Source organism: Amblyraja radiata, chromosome 39 (assembly GCF_010909765.2).
Source record: "Amblyraja radiata isolate CabotCenter1 chromosome 39, sAmbRad1.1.pri, whole genome shotgun sequence".
NCBI classification, from domain to species: domain Eukaryota; kingdom Metazoa; phylum Chordata; class Chondrichthyes; order Rajiformes; family Rajidae; genus Amblyraja; species Amblyraja radiata.
Genome location: NC_045994.1, coordinates 9,743,557 through 9,766,341, shown reverse-complemented (window position 1 = coordinate 9,766,341; position 22,785 = coordinate 9,743,557). Strand labels below are relative to the sequence as shown.

At 42.9% G+C, this 22,785-nt stretch overlaps 1 protein-coding gene across 1 annotated transcript; it reads left to right on the top strand.

Moving 5' to 3' along the window:
* Window positions 1-3,050: 3,050 nt before the first annotated feature.
* Window positions 3,051-20,899, top strand: LOC116967317 (disks large-associated protein 5-like). The gene is made up of 13 exons (XM_033013818.1): window positions 3,051-3,164; window positions 3,589-3,839; window positions 4,897-5,018; window positions 5,778-5,871; window positions 6,606-6,694; window positions 8,217-8,377; window positions 9,889-9,978; window positions 10,327-10,528; window positions 11,361-11,565; window positions 13,161-13,203; window positions 14,838-15,087; window positions 17,172-17,275; window positions 19,934-20,899. The coding sequence occupies exons 1-13, from the start codon at window positions 3,066-3,068 to the stop codon at window positions 20,051-20,053; spliced, it is 1,830 nt and encodes a 609-aa protein (XP_032869709.1). The 5' UTR covers window positions 3,051-3,065; the 3' UTR covers window positions 20,054-20,899.
* Window positions 20,900-22,785: the final 1,886 nt, after the last annotated feature.

Genomic DNA, 22,785 nt, shown 5'->3' with positions numbered 1-22,785 from the left:
GCTGAGGGGCTGAATGCCACTAATTTGATTCTTCGCTGTTTCACACAGGTAGGCCATGTCAAATCCAATATGGCCAGCAACAAGGAGAATTGTACAGTGGCCGTGGGAACCAGAAGTCAACAACAAGGAGCAATTCAAAAGACAGGGACAAAAGTGCCAGCTGCAAGAAAGAAAGAAGGTAAGGGTTTATTTTTATTGTTGGGGCTGTTGCGGGAGAAACTGTCTTATCTTACATTCTTTAAATGAGTGAGGTTGCTAGGGCGTCGAGATAAGTTTAAAGTATTTCAAATATTCTCTTTGGACTGGCAATTGCACACTAAGTAACATTTACATTGATTTTCACAGTGAAACGGTCCATCAATATCAAATGTTCTGACTTTTCAAATTGATATGCAATTATTGATTACCGTGCCAAAAAGCTCTTACCTTTTGCTCGTCCACAAATTCAAAGCATGCATTAATTAGGTTTAAGTGCATTAAATTGGATGGCCGATTGTAAATGCAGGGTTTCAAACTGATTTTCGTCCTCTGCTACTTGTCAAGAAGCAGAAGTCGAGTCGCCATCGTACCGCACTCATATGGGCCCTTTGGTCCACTGTTTACCCAGTTTCCTTTGCCCACTTTCAATAGTCCCATTTCTTGCGTTTGGCCTGCATCCTTCTATACAAAGCTGCAAACAGTGCAAGTGTGGCCTAACCTGTGTTTTGTAAAGTTGTCCAACTTTTCTATTCTGCCCAGCCTGTGAAGGCAAGAATGCCATATGCTACCTATAACCCCGTCTCCATTTGTGTTGCCACTGTCGGGGAAGTATGGACTGGAACACCAACGCCCGTCTGTTCTTCGACATTCCACTGCCCTGCCAGGTGGAATTTTATTGCAACAAATGTGGTTAAAGCTATGCCCGTTGAATTTTCATCCTGTGCAAAAGGTTCTGTCTACCCTATCTATGTTTCCCACAATTTTGTATACATCAATTGGGTTTCCCCTCAGCCTCTGACACTCGGGAGAAAACAATCCAAATTTGTCCAACCTTATAGCTAAAATCCACTAATCCAGCCTGACCAATGAAGCAAGCATGCCATACCCCTTCATTCCACTATCTGCTTGTGTGCCATGTTCAGAGCAATGACGTGGACCCCAAGATCCCTCTGTACTTTAATGTTGTTAAGGGTCCTTGCATTTGCCATTGCTAGAAATAATTGCAGACCGCACAATTACATTGCTGTAGAGCAAGGCAAAAGCTATGCGTTCAGTAGTGAGTGATTTGCTTCCCGTCTCCAGTCTTTCTGTCTACGTTGTACGTCCAATACTTGTAACTGAATAAGTCCAGTTCCAATAGTTATGCTCAATATCTGTGCTGTTGCTTCCTAGGAAGTGTTTCACTCTTTGATCATGCAAATCTAATTTGTGTTGCTACCCACCAAGACCATTGAATTTGAAAGAGATATTATTGTCTAAGGCCAAACTGTGACAAAACCTACCTCAAAGCAAAGTTTAAAGATGGGTCTTTAAATTGGATTCAAGTAAGGATGGATTTAAACCATTAGGGATTCATTGTCAAGACTGCTGTCAGATTTATTTGACAGATTTCATTGACATATCAGTGATCGTGGCGACGTGCATGACAGGCGCTTTGGGATATAATTTTGTCTGGCAGCTCTCCAAAATGCCAAAAGGAATATTGTGGTATGTATCCTAGATCAAAAGGGCTAATCTTGCAGTAACTGTGTATTGTTCCGATACACCATTGCCGCATCAAACATTGTGCATTTGTGCACCCATAGCAAAAAAGATTTCAGTCAAGCTGGCTGGGAGAGTGGGAGTAAAATAGCAACCTAAGCTATTTCTTCCTGTTCTCAAATTGATGTAGGTTGAAGGAGGATGGGCAAGTGTGTTAGTGCTTGGAATAGTCTATTAAACAGGTTGGGACTAATTGCTTTGATCTGCAAAGCAAAATTGGAGAGATCTTGAGAAACATTCTGAGAATTAAGATAAAGGTAGACAAAATAAAAATCTGGTTGTCTCCGTCTTTGGTCTTTCCTATTCTGAATTGGGACTAGCTCACCAGGTGTGTCAATAATTAGCATGCCTTTATATTTACATTTTATATAAACTGCAACCTGTCATTCCATTCATAATTAATATATAGTCTCTTCGCACTGGTTTAAAAAAATTCCTAGTTGAACTTTGATGTGGAGAATAGTCAGAATATTTAATATGCTTCTGGCAACTGAAGCATTTGTGTGAATAATTAAAATGGAAATCAAAGCGGTTTGTTGGATTAAACGTGTGCAAATACATTAACGTTATCCAAGAGTTCTTTTCTTGCCTTGGTATAATTTTCCCTACTCAAGACTTATTATTCTACCATGCACTACTCTGCGGTCAAAAATGTTAAGGACACCTAGTGTTCTTTTTAAGATAGGTGTGTCCTCTACATGGCAGGTAATAACCTCTGGGCTTTGTTAGTCAAACTATCTTTCAAGTGATCTGTGAATTTACAGTGAGGGTTCAGTCATTGAAATTCAAATTATCTTGCCAGACTTCTAGACGTCAAAATGACAAATGTTGCACTGTTTCTGACAAGGAGGCGGGCTGAGCCATCAGTTCTCAGTGTGATCGGCTTTATTAATTTTAATGGCAGGTTGCTATTTAATTTTGAACAGTTGATCGTGTGTGAGGAGGGCACAAAATGCTTGTTCCTTTGCATTGTTGTCAATTAACACTAGCTGCTGGAAACCGACAAACCAACCTGAAACTTTAACTTGGGTGCTCTTGCCACAGTCAAGAGTATTTTTCTCAATATCAGCGGTCACAAGGACATATGAGAAATTATTGCCAGAGGGTTAGGGAAAAGGGAGTTCCTGAGATTCGTTAAGCCACTGTATTCCATCTCTGAAGAAGGGTTTCGGCCAGAAACGTTACTTATTTCCTTCGCTCCATAGATGCTGCTGCACCCGCTGAGTTTCTCCAGCATTTTTGTGTATTCCATCTCTAGTTTTGTACACATAAGCAGTTGCGAATTAACTAAAATGGCAACGGTCATGTTTGAATGTAATTAAGAGATGATCAAAACACTAATTGTTTCACATTTTTCAGCTGTCAAGCCTCAGTCGACTAAAAAAAAACAAGGCGAGATAGTGGAAAATTCGAACAGCAAATCGGTGAGCACCATGATTATATTTCTTGTTAATGTATCTTCATTTCCAAACTTACTGAAGCAATATCTTTTCTAGATATTTTCTAACTGGTATCATAATGTAAAATGAATTTGTTGATGCTGTCCTGTGGTAATTCTTGCATTCCTTGCCAAATCTCATCGAATATGGCTGTGGCTCAATTTACAGATTATTTTTACTTGCATCTTCTGTTTTAGAAACTGAATTTAAAAATCCTCAATTGCCATAGTGAGGTTTTAACTAGTGTCTGAACTGCTAGTTCAGTAACTTAATCACAGGAGCACCACTGTTTTGGGGTGATGAATATTGGATGCAATATTTTAGTGTTTGATATATAGTTGAATTAGCATTTTAATCTATTAAAGCAATTCTATGACAATAAATTATCTTGAATCTATTTTGCATGCAGACTATCCCTGAACACGAGGCTCTGTTGCCAGAATCGGGGAGCTTGCCAACTGCGAGTGGCAGTGTGAGCCAACAACCGCTGGGTGCTCCTATGGACCTTGGAGATATGGAGAAGAAAGTCTCCTTTGCCCCTGACAACTACGTCTTTGCCCCTATGGAGGGGCTTGACCAATTCAAATTTACTGCCCTCAGCCCACGAAGTGTGTCGAGCTTCTTTACCTCTCATACCTGGAGTCCTGCCAAACCCCAGTTGTAAGTATTTTGTAGAAGTACTCGTCTCTAACGAGTGTATATTAACATTTTTTTCACTTTGCTGTCTGGTGCAATCAGAAGCTTCCTACCAGAATTTTTCATTGTAATGAAGTATAGTTGGCAAACCAAGTCATTGCAGTCTATCCAAGACGTGATTTTTTTTTGTCAGTTCGTCTTTAATCCTGTCCTGGCCTATTCTTGCACATTCTCATTTATTCCTATTAGGCAATGTTGTTTGTCAGTTTTAAGCAGATGTCTGGCTGTTATATTTGCCTGTCCAAGTTTTGCTTTAGTCAGAGTAATTGAACCACCAAACGAGCCATACTCTAGGCTACACTGAGGTGGTTGTGCTGTTCTTCCTGTACTTTGGAGCTGAGGATGTTTGACGTTAAGAATCTGGTCCTGCTTTGAATGTTTCCTAAATGTTCCATAAACTAACTTCATAGTGAACTGGCAGCTGAATGGGAATTCTTTAGATGAAGTGTAGGGGATTGCTAGTAGAACTCGGATCCAGTGAGGCATTGATGCTACTAGGGAAAGGGGAGCAAAACTCCCAAATATTCAGCCATTTGTGGATGGCTGTGTTTGAGCAGTCATGTGGGAAGGGGAAACTTGAAGAAAGAAACATCGTTTGATTTTCCAGTTGTGGATCTATCTTTTCATTAAAAAAAGAGCATCCGTGAGCAGAGGATAGTTGTGGAATACCTGCAAGGAAAATGTAGTATTGTTTGTATTGGCCTGGGTTGCAAATGGTAAAGTTGGACATTGAAAGTTTCAGAATAAAACTTGCACGTTCGCTAGAGTTGTCATGTGCTGGGAATGGTCTCTTCCTGACCTGTCCTGTTATTGCAAAATGTTATTCGGGAGCTCCATCTTTTTTCTACCGTAACCCTTGTACTATCTGATCCCACGAGAGAAGGTCAAGGATGTTTTGGCTGATCTGCACTAGGCTTCACGCTTTGCCGGCTTTCCATGTTTTGTTTTGTTCTTGATTAGACTTTGATACGTGTTCTCGATCCCGCCACAACAAATATACACAAATATTCTCTCTGTTCAGGCGAAGCAACGCTGAATCTCCCGCAACAGTGCGTTATGTAACAAGATCGCAAAAGAATATTTTGAAACCAGAGGTTGAGTCGAATCTGCCTGAGGCACAAACTGAAGATCCTGCTAGGCTTGGTATGCATCGCTACTGATGGGCATAAGTAATTGACTCCATCACACTATAATTATTGGGTAACTGTACTGCCTAGTAAGATGCTCAATTTAAAATGAGGCTCCAAAAAAACATAAATGGTCTATTTGCAGTAACTGGCGGCACAGCAGTAGAGTTGCCGCCTTACAGCACTGGAATCCCGGGTTCGATCCCGAATATGGGTGCTGTCTGTACGAAATTTGCACGTTCTCCCCGTGACCGCGAGATCTTCGGTTTTCTCCCACATTCCAAAGACGTACAGGTTTGTAGGTTAATTGGCTTGGTATAAATGTACATTGCCCCTGGCGTGTGTAGGATGGTGTTAATGTTCTGGTTGGTGCGGACTCGGTGGGCCAAAAGGCCTGTTTTCACATTGCATCTCTAAACTATACTGATTTGTGCAACATAACCAGTTAAAGCAGGGGTTCCCAACCCTTTTCATCTCATTTACCCCAGGCAACTTTAATAGCACATACCAATGTTATTTCACTTATTTATGAACAACTAATGATGAACAGATAACCGGTATACCAGAACCAAACACCGACAGTCAATGAGAAAAAATATGTACATATCCAGAATCAACAAATGTATCCCCTGGGTGGGAACCCTTGAGTTAAAGATTTCCCAGACTGTAGTATTTATTATTGAAATACAATGGTGCAGTTTATTGTTTGGGAGTATTGTTATCTATTTGATTGTGCGTTTTAAAGCTTGACCCCCCCCCCCTCCTGATTTTGCAGCTTTTGAAGTGCCTGTCGAAAACACACCACAAGAATCTTTTGGGTGTTCTCAACCTGACGGCAGTGGACCCGTACATGATGTGGCTTATTTCAGGTCAGCGTGTAGCAATAATATTGAAAGGAGATTGTTTTCTGCATCAGATACAATTTAATAAAAATGTTACCATCATAATCCAAGCTTCTTACAGGGATATTCAGCAGTTGACGGGATCTTAAATGTCTTGCAGACCTAATTTAGTCATAGTAAAGATCTTTTATTTTGCTGCAGTCCTGTAGGCCATTTGGAAAGTGCTGGTGAGAAATTGTGTGCATGATCAGGCTTCTTTCCAATTTGGCTACCCGTAGCAGCCATGGTGGAGTTGCAAGTAGTTTTGAGAATTTGTATTTTCGACTATTGCTTTGTCTATTTTGTAATAACAGTGCATTAAAACGGATTTGCCCTACTTTATGCAGAGGTATATAAATTATTGCAAATGCAACTTAGTAACTAAATATTAAGTATGATGGAAGCACCGATTTGCTGTGTGGAATTTAGTTTGGAATCAAGCAACCACTGCAGTAGAAAGGTGTCTCTTTTTTTTTAAACAAGGGATAGCCGATGGAAGTTTTCATTCCTGGTGGCTTTATTAATCCAGATCACAGCTGAAACATTAACTGAAATGTCATTAGTTTATCAGTTTAGTTTATTGTCACGTGTACCCAGGTACAGTGAAAAGCTTTTATTGCATGCTATCCAGTCAACAGAAAGACAATGCGTGATTACAATTGAGCCATTTACAGTAGCTCGAACCGTTGCAAAGTGAACTCAATTGTAATTCTTCCCCGCAGAGGAGTCATCACATTGGAGACTGAGAAATTGACTCTGCTTTGTCAGCAGTGGGATGGATGGGAAAACTCTGACGTGGTTCCAGATAGTGGTAAGATAAGCGATAGGAGCAGAATTTTGCCATTTGGCCCCAACAAGTCTACTCCACAATTGAATCATGACTGATCTATCTACCCCTCCTAACCCCATTCTCCTGTGGTCTCCCCATAACCCCTAACAACCATACTAATCGAGAATCTATCTATATCTCTGCCTTAAAAATATCCATTGGCTTGGCCTCCACAGCCTTCTGTGACAAAGAATTCCACTGATTCACCACCCTCTGACTAAAGACATTTCTCCTCGTCTCTTTCCTAAAAGGGTGTCCTTTCATTCTGAGGCTATTATCTCTAGCCTAAGAGTCTCCCACTAGTGGAAACATCCTCTCCACATCCACTCTATCCTAGCCTTTCTCTATTGGGTAAGTCTCAATGAGGTGTGTCCCCCCCCGTCATTCTTCTAAACTCCAGCGAGTACAGGCCCAGTGCCATCAAATGCTCATCGTATGATAACCCACTCATTCCTGGGATCATTCTTGCAAACCTCCTCTGGACCCTCTCCAGAGCCAGCACATCCTTCCTCAGATATGGTGCCCAAAATTGCTCACAATACTCCAAATGCGGCCTAACTGGCGCCTCAGCATTACATCCTTTCGATGACGAACATTATTAATTAATACAAATGTGGAAAGAATTTCCCCTGTCTTGAATCTTTTTGCGAAATTCTTTTGTAGCAAGGTGGCTTTAAATTTTCCCAGATGAAAACGGCACAGCAGTATACAGATCTGAAGTTGGTCATGATGTTTGCATTTTTAAACTTGTATTTGCTGAACATGCATTTCCCATTAGGTCATTTTTACAATGTTATAATTGTGCAGACACAATGCATTGTGACCAAATATGCAGATGTTCAAAAGGATCTCTTGTGTGGAGTGATGCAGCTGATCCTGTGAAATTCACTTTTATTTTCATGAAATTACACTCTTATGTAGATAGATTTTTTTTCTGGGCTAGGCTACCATTTGAACTAATATTGCTTCTAAATATCAAGTGCAGTGCAATTGTTTTTCTGGAATCTAATGGCACTTCATCAAGCTCAACTTCAATGAGATTCTTGAATAGAACCTATCTTCTGCTTGCTTGCACGCCAAAACATGAATGATTCATTAGAGTTTGAGTATCGGGGACCCTGAAATCTGAACTTGCATGTTTTTGAAAGTTTTGTGGAATTGGTGAATTTTCTCTGAAGCATGAACATTCTGCTTGGTCAGCATGCGATCCAGTGGTATGAATATTGATTTTTCTAATTTCAAGTAACCCTTGCATTCCCTCTCTCTCCATCCCTCCCCTCGTCCTGCTGATTTTTCTGTTCGTATCCCCATGTTAACACCTTTCCCACAGGTTCTCATGGTTGAATGTCTAACATTCATGGCTCGTATGTTTGCTCGATGTAATGGCTGTAATTTATCTGTTTTTGTCACTGCCTTCAATCAGCAGTAATTTTTCAAAATCTTGTCCGTCCTGGCAAAAATTGGATAACTTGAGTTTAAAATCACATAACATTGTTTTGCCCAGTTAAGGACCTGCTTCGTACAACTGTGGGACAGGCACGTCTCCTTATGGCTGAACGATTCAAACAATTCAGAGGTCTTGTCGACAACTGCGAGTTCAAGACTAGTGAAAAGGAAGTCACCTCTGCAGATCTGGAAGGGTTTTGGGACATGGTCTACTTCCAGGTATCTGAAGGCTTTGTTTTTAAACACCCAGGCAGAACATTGTGATTAAAATTTAGTCATTATGATTAAATTGGGACTGATTTTCCTTTTGCATCCTGATTGAGACTTTCAGGTGAATACACTTTCTTGTTTTAAAGGGACGGGCATCATCCACTGATTCTGCATTCCTCATCTGAAGTTGTTGACAACTTAACTTCGTATTGGAACGTATTTCTATAAACACCTATCAGTTTAATGATTCCACAAATGATGAATGGCAAGGAGATTAACTCCTTGGTAGAAGGGGCTGGGGTGGGTGAGGGATATTGGGCAGACAACATCATGACATTGACATTAATTCATCCATTAGCATTTGCAACAGAAATCATTGAGCAGGCATATGACTTAGGCCACCTGACCAAGGGCCTGTGCCTGCCAGCAGGCAACTGCTACCCCGACACATTCCGGGCAATTGATCAGAGTTCTTCAAATAAAACGTCACCAGCGAGAAACTCCCATGCTGAATAATTGCTAGATGTATGCAGAGAAAGGATTAAGGTGCAAACAGCGCAAGAACGCCCTTAGTTTGCTGTTAGGTTTCAGTAAGCCGGTGTTACAAGAAATGTTCTACTTGGATTTATTGTAGAGTAAAATACCATGTAACTCATATTGTCACAAGTTGCATGCAGACACTTAAGTTAATTTTCTGAATGAATACCCTGCAGTTGTACAGGGTATTGGTGAGACCACACCTGGAGTATTGTGTACAGTTTTGGTCTCCAAATCTGAGGAAAGACATTCTTGCCATAGAGGGAGTACTGAGAAGGTTCACCAGACTGATTCCTGGGATGTCAGGACTTTCATATGAAGAAAGACTGGATAGACTCGGCTTGTACTCGCTAGAATTTAGAAGATTGAGGGGGGATCTTATAGAAACTTACAAAATTCTTAAGGGGTTGGACAGGCTAGATGCAGGAAGATTGTTCCCGATGTTGGGGAAGTCCAGGACAAGGGGTCACAGTTTAAGGATAAATGGGAAATCCTTTAGGACCGAGATGAGAAAAACATTTTTCACACAGAGAGTGGTGAATCTCTGGAACTCTTTGCCACAGAAGGTAGTTGAGACCAGTTAATTGGCTATATTTAAGAGGGAGTTAGATGTGGCCTTTGTGGCTAAAGGGATCAGGGCGTATGGAGAGAAGGCAGGTACAGGATACTGAGTTGGATCAGCCATGATCATATTGAATGATGGTGCAGGCTCGAAGGGCCGAATGGCCTATTCCTGCACCTTTTTTCTATGTAATCTCCTGATATACAATAATTTAATAAAAAGGACTAGCCATTATTTCTCATTTAAACTGACAAATGCAGTTAGAAAAACTAATCGAGGTGGAAAAAGAGTCAAAGTATATAAATGAAGATTTGTTGCAAAAAAACTGGTGTCCTTGCAGTACCTAATACCCACCTACGTTACTGCTCCACAATGTTGTTGCTATCTTGCTTTTAGATCACTGTTTGTTATTTCTCCCTAGGTTGAAAGTGTCAACAATAAGTTTCAGAGATTGAAAAAGATTCAAGAAAATAACTGGGAGGAGCCCTCATTGCCCAAAAGAGTGGTCAAGGTAAAGGATGTGAAATTTAGAATCTAGCGCAGTTAACCACTTGGTAGTAAAATGTGGAATATTTGCACTTTCTAGTGCACAGTGACGCTGGTAGAGCTGCTGCCTCAGACCTGGGTTAGATCCTGACCACTGGTGCTGTCTGTGTGGAGGTTGCAGTTGTGTTAATCCTGATAATTTGCAGTTGTGTTAATTTTGATTTTTTTAAGTGGTAACTTTATTGGGTAACACCAGTTTCAAAACAGTAAGAGTTTCTGAAGATGGAGTTTCAACTGCCAACAATAACTGTCGCTCTATGGATTCGGTATTTTTTTGTTGTCTGCTATTGCTAACAAAATGTTTTTCACTTAGAAAAAGGCTGTCAGGTCAAAACCAGAGGAAGTAATGAAACCAAGTGCAGCAGCAACGAGCCGCTTTGCAGCTATGAAGGCAGCTCTGAAGGCCAAAATGAAGCAGGAAATTGCTGACTCCAGCAACAAAGAAGCTCAAAGTGATGCCATTGTGTTTGACGCAGGTTTCTTCAGAGTGGAGAGTCCTGCAAAATACTTCACCGGTAAGATTCATTCCACACAATTCATCGCAGCTGACTGCAAATGTTTGTACGTTGGGTATGGCTTTGTGTAAGAATACAGGAAGATGCAGAGAGGAATTTAGTTTAGTTTAGACTGCATGGAAACGGCTCTTCGACCCACCAAGTCCACATGATCACCGCACACAAACTATCTTCATAACACTGGGGACAATTTTGCCAAAGCCAATTAACCTGCAAACCTGTACGTCTTTGGAGGGTGGGAGGAATCCGGAGCACCCAGAGAAACCCACACGGTCACAGGGAGAACGTACAAACACTGTACAAGCGGTATCCATTGTCGGGATTGAACGGTCCATGGAGAGAAGGTTTTTTTAAACTGAAACTCAAAAACTTTTTTTAGTGTTTATCTGAAACATACTGCAAGAGGTGGCCGTGGAAGCTGATACATCTGAGTCATTTAAATGGGCAAGGTGTAAAAGGATACATTGACCTCCTATTAACTTTGGATATCTGTGCAACAAACAGAACAGGATTGCAGAGACTGGTGTACTTTCTCCATTCTCTTGTCTACCCTCCTCACTCAAATGATGTGACTGGGAACTGCCAGCATAAACCGATGTTTAAAGATGTTGACTGCCAAAAGGTAACTTTAGGCATTCCAAATGCTGTGAGAATAGGAAATTCCGTGCTGGTCAAATTAACGCTGACATGTTGAAGATAGGATCTTGCAATTATGTAGATTATTTGCAAATTAGAGATTAAATGCTATGCTTTTAGTGGTGCAAGTTTTAGAGTATGAATTTACTTGATCTTTGAGGTGACAATTAACTTTGAAATTCTAATGTTTAACCAGTGACTCCTAAAGCATGTCCACCAAGGCAAAGATCCAAAGGCCAATGCAGTGCCACCAGGTTGAGTGTCCGTTCAGCTATTCCTGCATCTCCTGTGCCGTTTGTCACAAAGAGTTCAAGCCCGCAGACTTGTGCAAGCTTTAATAACGTGACAAAGACAGAATCGCGTGTCATGACAAACCTCATTAGTTCCATGGATGGAGAGGGGTGAGTTTGCTGCTTGCTATTTTTTTTTTTTTTAATAAATGCTAACCATGTTGATGCGGGTTTACTTCTGTCCTATTCTAGAGTAATGCTAATTGGATATTCTTCCAAGTCATAATATCACATGCATGCCTTAATCTTGTCTGCTGTGCAGCATGGTAGAATAGTTGTCAGATTTCATGATTTTGTAGCTTGATCTTTTTACATTATTTTAGGGATACATTTGACATCAATTAGAAAGTCGAGAGTTTATTGTCATGTGTCCCTGATGGGACAATGAAATTCTTGCTTTGCTTCAGCACAACAGAACATAATAGACATAACGGTTGTCCATTGAAAGCTGATTGTGATAGGCGGTAGTCTCTTGCTAATACCAATTCTCTTCAGTTTGGTAAGCCAGGAGAAAGCAAAAGCAACAAACTGGAATTCAATGGAGGCAACAAACGGTGTGTTTGAGTTGTGAGCAACTCTGAATAGCAATAGGTCCTAAGATGAATTTTGTTTTTCTGAAGGTGATACATTTCCAAATGTAAAATCGTGGTTACTCTGTGCTGAGTTTGTATTAAGATCCTGGTCTGGAAAAAGGAGGCACTCGCCAGATTTGGGCAGTTAGAATCAAGTTAACATCATGTTGATAATTATACTCCAGTCCATCGACAGGCCAGATGGCAACACGACATAGATCTGGCATTCCATCTGAAAGTCCTAAGATTTTACAGATATGTTGAGAGTAAAAGGATAGCAAGGTGGCCATGGTGATTCCAGGTCCCTGGTCAGACCAGGGTATGGCCATGCTTTCTCTCTTCCCCCCCTCCCCCCACCCCCCACAGAGTGGCAGATTCTAAAACTAGAGAACATAGGCTTGAGGTGAGAGATTTAAGAGGGATCTCGGGGGCAACCTTTTCCACGAAGGGTAGTCCATATCTGCAATTTCAGAGGAAGTTGTGGAAGCAGATTCAACCACGACTTTCAAAAAACATTTGAACAGGAAAAAAAATGATAGGAATGCTTTAGAGTACGTCAAATGGGACTAACCAGGGATGACAACTTGGTTAGCATGTACGTTGGACTAAATGGCCTGTTTCCATGATGTATACTCTATGTAGATTTTCCGAGTGTCCATCAAAGTTGGACTGAAATAGACAGAGCCATGGCCACTTTTTATAGGGAACACAGCAGCGAATGGAGTGTTGCATCCCTGTACACTTGGGGGAAATGAATGGGCAACTTGGACTTGTCCCAAGTTAAAAAAATCTGGATAACATGCAAGTTTAGCCAATAACAAAAATACGTTGACTCAGTTACGCAGTCATGAATTCCACAATCAACCCAATGCTTAAAGTTGTAATCGTTCCCTGTGGTTTCTATTTTAAAAAATGCATGTATTGTGGCAAACAAAACTCTATGAAATGGTTGTGCTTCCAACTTTGGTTAATTATGGGGGGGTTTTTCAAGACAGTGCTTTGGCAAACATTGGTAATGTGTACTTTAGAAAACATTGAAAATTAGTTTGTGGGAAAACTTCCATTTGCTTGGCTTACACTTTAGTGGTTGTGTGCATGAACCTTAGTTTTCTAACTAAGATTTCTTCTATTTAGCACTGCACAGCAAAGTACTTGTTCTGGAAAGAGCACAAAACGGGTAAGGAAACATTTCATGCATAACGATATACTTGGTGTTACTTTAATAATCCAGTGCCATTGTTTATTGGCAGTCGTACTTTTAAATGGGTGAGCATCACTAGTGCTTTAGTGTACTTGATATACTTGGACAGTCAATCTAGAAATATAACCATATAACAATTACAGCATGGAAACAGGCCATCTTGGCCCTTCTAGTCCATGCCGAACACTTACTCTCACCTAGTCCCATCTACCTGCTCTCAGACCATAACCATCCATTCCCTTCCCGTCCATTTACCTATCCAATTTATTTTTAAATGATAAAATCGAACCTGCCTCCACCACTTCCACTGGAAGCTCATTCCACACAGCTACCACTCTCTTGAGTAAAGAAGTTCCCCCTCATGTTACCCCTTAACTTTTGTCCCTTAATTCTCAAATCATGTCCTCTTGTTTGAAACTTCCCTACTCTCAATGGAAAAAGCTTATCCATGTCAACTCTGTCTATCCCTCTCATAATTTTAAAGACCTCTATCAAGTTTCCCCCCCCCCCCCCCCCCCCCCTTAACCTGAACCTTAAATTGAAAATGAAACCATAGGTTTTTTGGATGGAATCTTGTACGTTAACTTCTTTAAGCTATTTGAAAGAATAGCCAACATGGTAGGAATGTAACATTGGCATTTTAGAACTATTCACTGGATGGTCAGCCATTTCCCCTCTTGATTGTAACTGAGCTGGGTTGATGGACCAAAGTGAAAGTGAACTCGTAAACATTAAATGTCTGGCGATTTCTAAATGTGTTCTTATCAAGTGGCAGACACCTGCATTAGTGACCATGTCCCCAATGAATCTGTGAGAAATAGGCATGCAGATTATAGATATCCAGTTTTCAACTTGATTCTCTGCTAAATTCTGCCCTGAGTAAGTCAAGTCAAGTCACTTTTATTTCTACAGCACATTTAAAAAACAACTCTCATTGGCCAAAGTGGAGGTACTAACGTTATACAACTGGTTCATGGATTAAATACAAACATCACTACATACATCTAGCCCTCGCTCAGTGGACGTCAAGAAAGGCTTGGGAGTAGAGATGAGTTTTAAGTCTCGACTTAAAGGAGTCGATGGAGGGGGCAGTTCTGATGGGAATAGGGATGCTGCTGTTCCACAGTCTAGGAGCTGCAACCGCAAAGGCGCGGTCGCCCCTGAGCTTAAACATAGAAAATAGGTGCAGGAGTAGGCCATTCGGCCCTTCGAGCCTGCACCGCCATTCAATATGATCATGGCTGATCATCCAACTCAGTATCCTAGCTTATGCCTAGATGTTCAGTTACCCCAAGTCGGCCGATCTGAGGGACCTGGAGGTGGTGTGGTGGGTAAGCAGACTTTTGATGTAGGTGGGGGCTAACCCATTAAGGGCTTTGTAGACATAAAGGAGGATCTTGAAATTTATTCAGAACCGCACAGGGAGCCAGTGGAGAGAGGCCAGGATCGGGGTGATGTGACACGTCTGAAGCTTTGAGCCAAGAGTGAGGGGGTGATAGTGGAAGGAGGGGTTATGATGTAACTATTTGCCCTTGTTACCAGGTGTTGACTTGTTTAGGGCTGGGTATATTATCTGCAAGAGTAGTTTAACACTTTTATTGTTTCCCCAGGTAGATTTTGAGCAGTATCTCCAGCCCAGTTTGAGTGCTCTCGACCAGCCAGAAGCAATGCAGTCTTCATTCCATAATGGTGTCAAGTCTAGTTGCCCCCAAGAAAGCTCGACAGGTGACATTGAGCTACCAGAGGAAGAAACGCAATCTTCAGTGCAAGATGTGGAAATGACGAGTCCTGTGTGTGAGCAACCTTCGACTAGCGCCCACACGACTTTGCTGGGGGAGTTGCAATTGACCCGTCATTCAGGTACATTGAATTTTGTTAGTGCATGTAACACCTTGATTTAGGAGTTTGCTCCTTTTAGTTGAGCGATAAGGTGTAGAAACGGGTCCTTCAGTCAGAGAGTGCTTCCCAGATCCCAGCTGGGGTCAAACAGTGCAGTGCTGGGACTGTTCCCAGTGCCGACCAAACCTCCAAAACATATTCCACAGCAGTGACATTACATGAATATCAGATGCAGCAAACCTTTTTTGGACACAATTGTGCTTTTTTGGAACACAAATGCACACAATTCCATTTTAATTTGACACAGAAATTGTCACCAATAATCACTCATGCACTCAGAAACCTCTGACTTGCACTCCAGACTAATGAGTGAACCAGTTGCCAAACCTCAAATTAAAGTCTGCACAAGTCGGAGACACGTACATTCACCTGCGTTCCTTCCTCTAGCTTAACAATTTTCACCTCTTATCTTGCATTTTGTCTCGTCGTCTCTGGCCTTTGTTCAATAATCTACCTGTCAAACACCACCCCCCCCCACAACCTGTATCCATGTATCACCTGTCAAGCTTTGTCATGCCCCCTCCTCTCCTCCACCACAATCAGTCTGAAGAGGATTTTTCAGAGTTGCTGCCTGACACGCTCAGATACGCCAGTGCTTTGTCTTTTACTGAAAAAATCAGATGCTGAATTATTGGAGATTGACGGCACTCTGCCTGAACTCGCTGAAGTTTAGAAGGATGAGGGGGGGGACCTCATTGAGAATTATGGAATCGTGAAAGGCCTGGATAGAGCGGATGTGGGGAGGATGTTTCCACTAGTGGGAGAGTCTCGGACCAGAGGCCATATATGGCCCTTCCTTTAATATAATTTTGGAATACTGGTTTGATGAGCCACTAGATGGCGCTCAATGTAACAGGCAGAAACCTGCTACCTTTTAAAATAGACAAAAATGCTGGAGAAACTCAGCGGGTGCAGCAGCATCTATGGAGCGAAGGAAATAGGCAACGTTTCGGTACGAAACCTTGAAGCGTTTCGGCCTGAAACGTTGCCTATTTCCTTCGCTCCATAGATGCTGCTGCACCCGCTGAGTTTCTCCAGCATTTTTATCTACCTTCGATTTTCCAGTATCTGCAGTTCCTTCTTAAACCTTTTAAAATAGTGTTGTTCATCTCAAGTGGATTGAAACTATTTTAACTATCTGACACAGAGACTCAGAATACAAGGACATACCTTTAGAAAGATGAGGAGGAATTTCTTTAGTCAGAGGGTGACAATAACCTGACCTTGATACCTTGAATTAATTGCCACAGACTGTTGTGAAGGTCAAGTCAATGGATATTTTTATGACGGAGATTGACAGATTCTTGATTACTAAGGATGTCAGGAGTTATGGGGAGAAAGGGGTTGAGAGTGGGAAAAATAGATCAGCCATGATTAAATGGCAGAGTAGACTTAATGTGTTGGAAGGGACTGCAGATGCTGGTGTAAACCGAATGGCAGAGTTGACTTGATGGGCTGCATGGCCTAATTAATTCTGCACTGAGTACATGATTTATGACTATATATTGGGCATCTGGGGCCTCGACTTCAGGGGTGCCCTTCAATCAGAAGTGCTTTGTGCCAAGTGAATTGACCAAGATGATAAACAAAGGGATTCTCTCTCTCTCCCCTCCCTTTAATATAATTTTAGAATACACATCTCAGATTCCTGCTTTGACTAGCCACCAGATGTCACTAAATGTAACAGGCAGAAACCTGCTGCCTTTTAAAATCGACAAAAATGCTGGAGAAACTCAATGGGTGAGGCAGCATCTATGGAGCGAAGGAATAGGTGACGTTTCGGGTCGAGACTCGACCCGAAACGTCACCAATTCCTTCACTGCATAGATGCTGCCTCACCCGCTGGGTTTCTCTAGCATTCTTGTCTATCTTCGATTTTTTTCCAGCATCTGCAGTTCTTTCTTAAACCTTTTAAAATTGTGTTGTGTGCCTAAAGTGGATTGAAACTATTTTAACTATCTGACACAAATTAGCTGGTGACTTGGGATTGAAATATTTTCTTTGCTGTTCAGATTGTTCTGATTTGCATTTGCTTCCTCCCCCAGGTCTGCTGACTCTCAATTCCCCTCCCACCACACTTGTTCAAACTACTCCTTGTTCAAATTCTATGGGCGATGTGTTGGCTAAAGCAACTGCTGTCCATAAAATGGTAAGGAAAGAACAGCTTCCAGAATTACTAATTCTATATTCTTTTCTTGTTGTATGACTGCAGAAACCAAATTTCGTTTGAACTTCAAATGACAATAAATGTGTATTGTATTGGAAATGTGTATTGTATTGTATATGCAATTGTCTCTGTTCGTATCATAGATGTTTAGCAGGCAACTTGATGTTCAGGCCTCTCCCCTATCCGGTTTGAAAATGTGCCCATTGTTATTATAATTATTATTTGCAGCGCTATTTGTGAAGCTGTGGTTATAACAAGTTGTGACTTTCCAGGGTTATGAAACCAAGATGGCCTGATGGAGATGAGATACAAATTGCCCGTAATGTAACCAAATTATGCAACGGGCTCAAGGATCAAGTGCTATTCTTATTTCTACTCCGTCCTGAACAACCCACTTCGTAAACCAATGCCAGAGGAACTCAGCGGGTCAGGCAGCATCTGGGGAGGAAATGGACAGGTGATGTTTTGGGGTTGGGACCTAATGGAGGATCCCAGCCCGAAACGTTACCTGTTCATACCTTCCCTGACTACTGCCTGACTTCCTGTGTTTCTCCAGCTCTTTGCACTGTTTGAGATTGCAGCATCTGCATTCTCTTGTCTCCGTCCCGCTTTGTAAACCACCTTTGGCCGTAACTTAAGTGACCTCCTTAACTTCTGCACGAACTACAATCCATTTGCCTCGACAGAGCGCTTTAAATAGAAGCTTGTAAATGCAATAAGGAAGTGGATGTAGTAAGTAACTTGGGAAATATATTTGTTGCAGTGAACTTTTTTGAACTGCATCTTAATATTGAGATTCGCTATTGAATTTGAAAGTGTTAAGTAACATTCAGATGTTCAAACCATCTGTCTTTCCCTCCCTAGCCTTTGGGTCCAGCTATTGTTTTGTGTTCTCTTCTACCTGATGTTGCTCAATTGTTTTACAGCTGGAATCTGATTAGCATGTGTGACTGATTGCCACTATTGAGGGGGGAGATGAGAGCTTGTACACAGACCAGACTTGGTCCCAATATTAGATTAGATTAGATTAGACTTTATTAATCCCCTTATTCAGGGGAAATTCAGATGTCCTTGCAGCACACTAATAAAAATACAACATAGTATTCATGAAGAAATTCAACACCAAAACATAAAAACATCCCCCCACAGTGATTCCCACTGTGGGGGAAGGCACAAAGTCCAGTCCCCATCCTCTTGTCCACCCAAAGTCGGGCCTATTGAGGCCTCCACAGTCGCTGCCACGGCGCCCAATGTTCTCGCAGGGTGATGGTACTCCGACGTCGGGAGAACCCCCAGCAGCTTGGGGTGCCAGGAACGGCCGCCTTCCCACCGGAGCCCGCGGCTTCCAAGCCAACAGACCGCGCCAGACAGAACTCCGCACACTGGCGATCTAGGCGAGAGATCCCAGGCTCCGGGATGTAAAGTTCAACGTTGCAGCTGGCCGCTCCGCAGAACCGCGGCTCCACGATGTTTTCATCGGCGGTCCCAGCATACTGGAGTCCCAGCGCGGCGACCCAGGAAAGGCATCGCCCGCTCCGCGACAGCGCTCCAGCGCTGCGCCGCCGCCAAAGCCGATGTTCTGGCCATGTCCCCTCAGGGAAACGTCGCTCCAGGACCCGCTGGTAGGCCGCGAGGACAGGTCGAAGACGCTGCTCGGAGGAAGGCAACCCCTCCGACCAGGTAGGGACTTGGAAAAGCAGTTTCCCGCTTCCCCCCCATCACCCCCCACACATAAAAAGATTTAGACCCCCTGACTGTACACTTAACGAACTCAAAATAATAAAAAAGAAGGGGAAAAAACGGACAGCTGCAGGACAGGCAGCCGTTCAGGACAGCGCCTCCTCCGGATTCCAATATGAAAGCTGATGTATCTGGGCTTTGTCCTTGGTGGCTGCACAGATTTCATAAGGTCATAAGTGATAGCAGAATTGGGCCATTCGCCCATCAAGTCTACCCACCATTCAACCATGGCTGATCTATCTCTCCTAACCACATTCTCCTGCCTTTTCCCCATAACCCCTGACACCCGTACTAATCAAGAATCTATCTATCTCTGCTGTAAAAATATCTATTGATTTGGCCTCCACAGCCTTCTGTAGCAAAGAATTCCACAGATTCACCATCCTCTGACTATAGAAGTTCCTCCTCATCTCCTTCCTAAAGGAATGTCCTTTGATTCCGAGGCTATGACCTATACGATACGATAGAACTTTATTCATCCCCGGAGGTGAATTGGTAAAATTGGTCTAGGACTTTCCCACTAATCAATAAACAATAGGTGCAGGAGTAGGCCATTCGGCCCTTCGTGCCAGCACCGCCATTCAATGTGATCATGGCTGATCATCTCCAATCAGTACCCCGTTCCTGCCTTCTCCCCATATCCCCTGACTCTGCTATTTTTAAGAGCCCTATCTAGCTCTCTCTTGAAACCATCCAGAGAACCTGCCTCCACTGAGGCTGAGAGTCAACATCCTCTTCACATCCACTCTAGCCGAGCCTTTCACTATTTGGTAAGTTTCAATGAGGTTTCCACTGCAAATGCCTGTGGGTTTAACTTTTCAGCTGGATTTATTTTGGGTCCTTGTTTTACGTTTGGGTACTGAAAGCATTTTCAACTTTAGCGGCTCTTGTGTTTTTAAGCAGAAGGACGACAATTACATGAGCCCATTTGGAGCAAGTGCAGAGGACCAGCTCGTTCACCCATTTGGAGCCGCCCTCCAGGATTTGATATCATTCAGCCCCAGCGGAATCCCTCAATGAAGTCGAGAGGGTCAGAGATGTTGCCATTCACTACTGGCCGTCAGGAGACCAGAAACATGTGTGGTGGACTTGAAGGTTATCTTTTAAAACATTATGGACTTGTTGTAAACAGACTGGTGTTGCACTCGTGTTTAGTGGAGGAGAGTACACTGAAGACCAAAGCCAAATTTAGTATCGAATGAATCATGCAAGTCTTGTTACTCTTGAGGTCTCAATCAACCACTGGTCTCAACCTAGTCGGTCAGTGGGGTTTAACTTGCAGGCGTGCGTTCTGCCATTTGATAATAAGATGCCACTATCCTGCAGCCATTCATTCATCATAGTCGTTGTTTTGCCGTTCATTATTTTATGTTCTGTGGATTGTAAAAAGGAACTGATGTGCTTAAGAAAAAGAATATTGATTTTATTATCTCCTCACCATCCTGATCTGACCTGTCTATTTCCAGCTCTAAAGACTGCTGCTGCACAAAAGGCCTATGACTGCAGGATAGGGTGGATCGCAGTACTGAAGAGAGACACAAAATGCTGGAGTAACTCAGCGGGACAGGCCGCATCTCTGGTTAGAAGGATCTAGAGGTTCTATCCAGAGATGCTGCCTGTCCCGCTGAGGTACTCCAGCATTTTGTGTCTTATCTTCGGTGTAAACCAGCATCTGCAGTTCCTTCCCACACATTGGGTCTCTGTATTGCTCTTGTGTACGATATTGTCAGGGATGGACATACAAAAGCATTGGCTCCATCAACAAGTGGTCTTTCCATGTTGTCAAGGTTTTCAATGTGAACTGTTGGATTAATAATACCTAAATCATAAATGACTACCTCACTAACATGAATCTCCACTCACTAATTGCAACATTTGAAGATTTTTTTTTTTGAATTTAAAAAGGAACAGTGTAATCTGAACGTACACAAAATTGCTGGGGGAACTCAGCGGGTGCAGCAGCATCTATGGAGCGAAGGAAATAGGTGACGTTTCGGCCCGAAACGTCGCCTATTTCCTTCGCTCCATAGATGCTGCTGCACCCGCTGAGTTCCCCCAGCAATTTTGTGTACCTTCGATATTCCAGCATCTGCAGTTCCCTTTTGAACACAGTGTAATCTGAACTTTGTAATTGCGTAACTATCTTGCTTTGTATGATATTGCTTAAATAAATGTTCAGACTTACTCATAACTGTTTTAAGAACCACTTCAATTGACCATCTGTGATACTATTGCAACCTTTCGCATTTCAAAACCTGTGCTTGTATTGGGCAAACAAACGGGACAGTTGGCAGGTCCTATTTCCTTTTTCCATGTGTTAAACTAACCAACTTCACTCCTTGGGATCATATTTTCCCGAACCTTTGACCAAACTTGTTTATGTCCAGTCTGTCTATCTCTACTTTAAATATATCCACTGACGTGGCCTCCACAGCCTTCTGTGGCAAAGAATTCCACAGATTCACCACCCTCTGACTAAAGACATTCCTCCTCATCTTCCATAGGGAATGTCTTTTAATTCTGAGGCTGTGACCTCTAGTCCTTGACCCTCCCACTAGTAGAAACATCCTCTCCTCATCCACTCTATCCAAACCTTTCACTAATCGGTAAACTTCAATGAGGTCCTGCTCAACTTCTAAACTCCAGCCAGTACAGGCCCAGTGCCGTCAAATGCTCATCCTACGTTAACCCATTCATTCCTCGGATCATTCTTGTAAACTTCCAATTGACCCTCTCCAGGGCCAGCTCATCCTCGGATATGTGGCCCAAAATTTCTCACAGTACTCCAAATGCGGCCTGACCAGCGCCTTATAGAGCCTTAGTATTACATCCCTGTTTTTGTATTCTAGCCCTCTTGAAATAAATGAGAAGCAGGCCCTTCAGCCCACCCAGTCCGCGCCGACCAGCGGTCCCCATACACTTAACACTATCCTACACGCTAGGGACCATGTACAATTTTTACCGGAGCCAATTAGCCTAAAGAACCTGGACGTCTTTGGCATGGGGGAAACTGGAGCAACGCGGTCACAGGGAGAACCTGCAAACTCCACACGGACAGCTCGAGGTCCGGCTCCAGCAGCAGCAGCAGCCGAGTCGCGCCGCACTAATAACCCGGCCACACGGACGACAACCCGGGCGGACACGGACACGGACATCAGGGCGGGCGGGCGGGCGGTCGGTCAGCGCCTGCTCCACATCCCGCAGGCCCAGCGGACAGCGCCTGCGCACTGACGACAACCTCCCCCTGCCACGAACTACAACTCCCATCATGCCTCACCCTGCCTACAACTCCAATTCATTTCTGTCTCAACCCTGAGAAACTTTCGTTTCTCTGCTGCTTGATGGTTGGCTTAGTGGAACATGGTCAGTTGCTTCCTCTTGACATGTTAATATCTCAGAAGTGGAGGGTTTATTTTTGGACAAAAAAACACAATGCTTGTGTGAGGAAAAGATTTTTTCATGCAAAGATTGATTATGAGAACATTGCTTGCCGAAACATAATCAATCAGTTTCTACCAAAGATCTTAGAGTGAACCGGGGTATGATTGGCCACTGCGAGTGAGCCCGGTTGATTGGGCGCGGCATCGGCGTAGGCGTAGAAATACGTGCGGTGATTGGGCGTGACGTATACAGGCGTGCTGTGATTGGTCAATGCTTGGCCCGCCTACGGCGGTGATTGGTTGGTGGCAGGGCGGGTCCCGAGCCCCGGTGTGTCCAATTTAAATTGTGGCGGCGGCTGGAGGGGGTGAAGC

Excerpts from the sequence above, each read along its gene's own strand:
- LOC116967317 (XM_033013818.1), top strand. The coding sequence starts at position 3,066 with ATGATCAAAACACTAATTGTTTCACATTTTTCAGCTGTCAAGCCTCAG. Across the intron at positions 3,840-4,896 it reads AGTCCTGCCAAACCCCAGTT|GCGAAGCAACGCTGAATCTC; the intron begins GTAAGTATTTTG and ends CTCTCTGTTCAG. Across the intron at positions 5,019-5,777 it reads TGAAGATCCTGCTAGGCTTG|CTTTTGAAGTGCCTGTCGAA; the intron begins GTATGCATCGCT and ends CTGATTTTGCAG.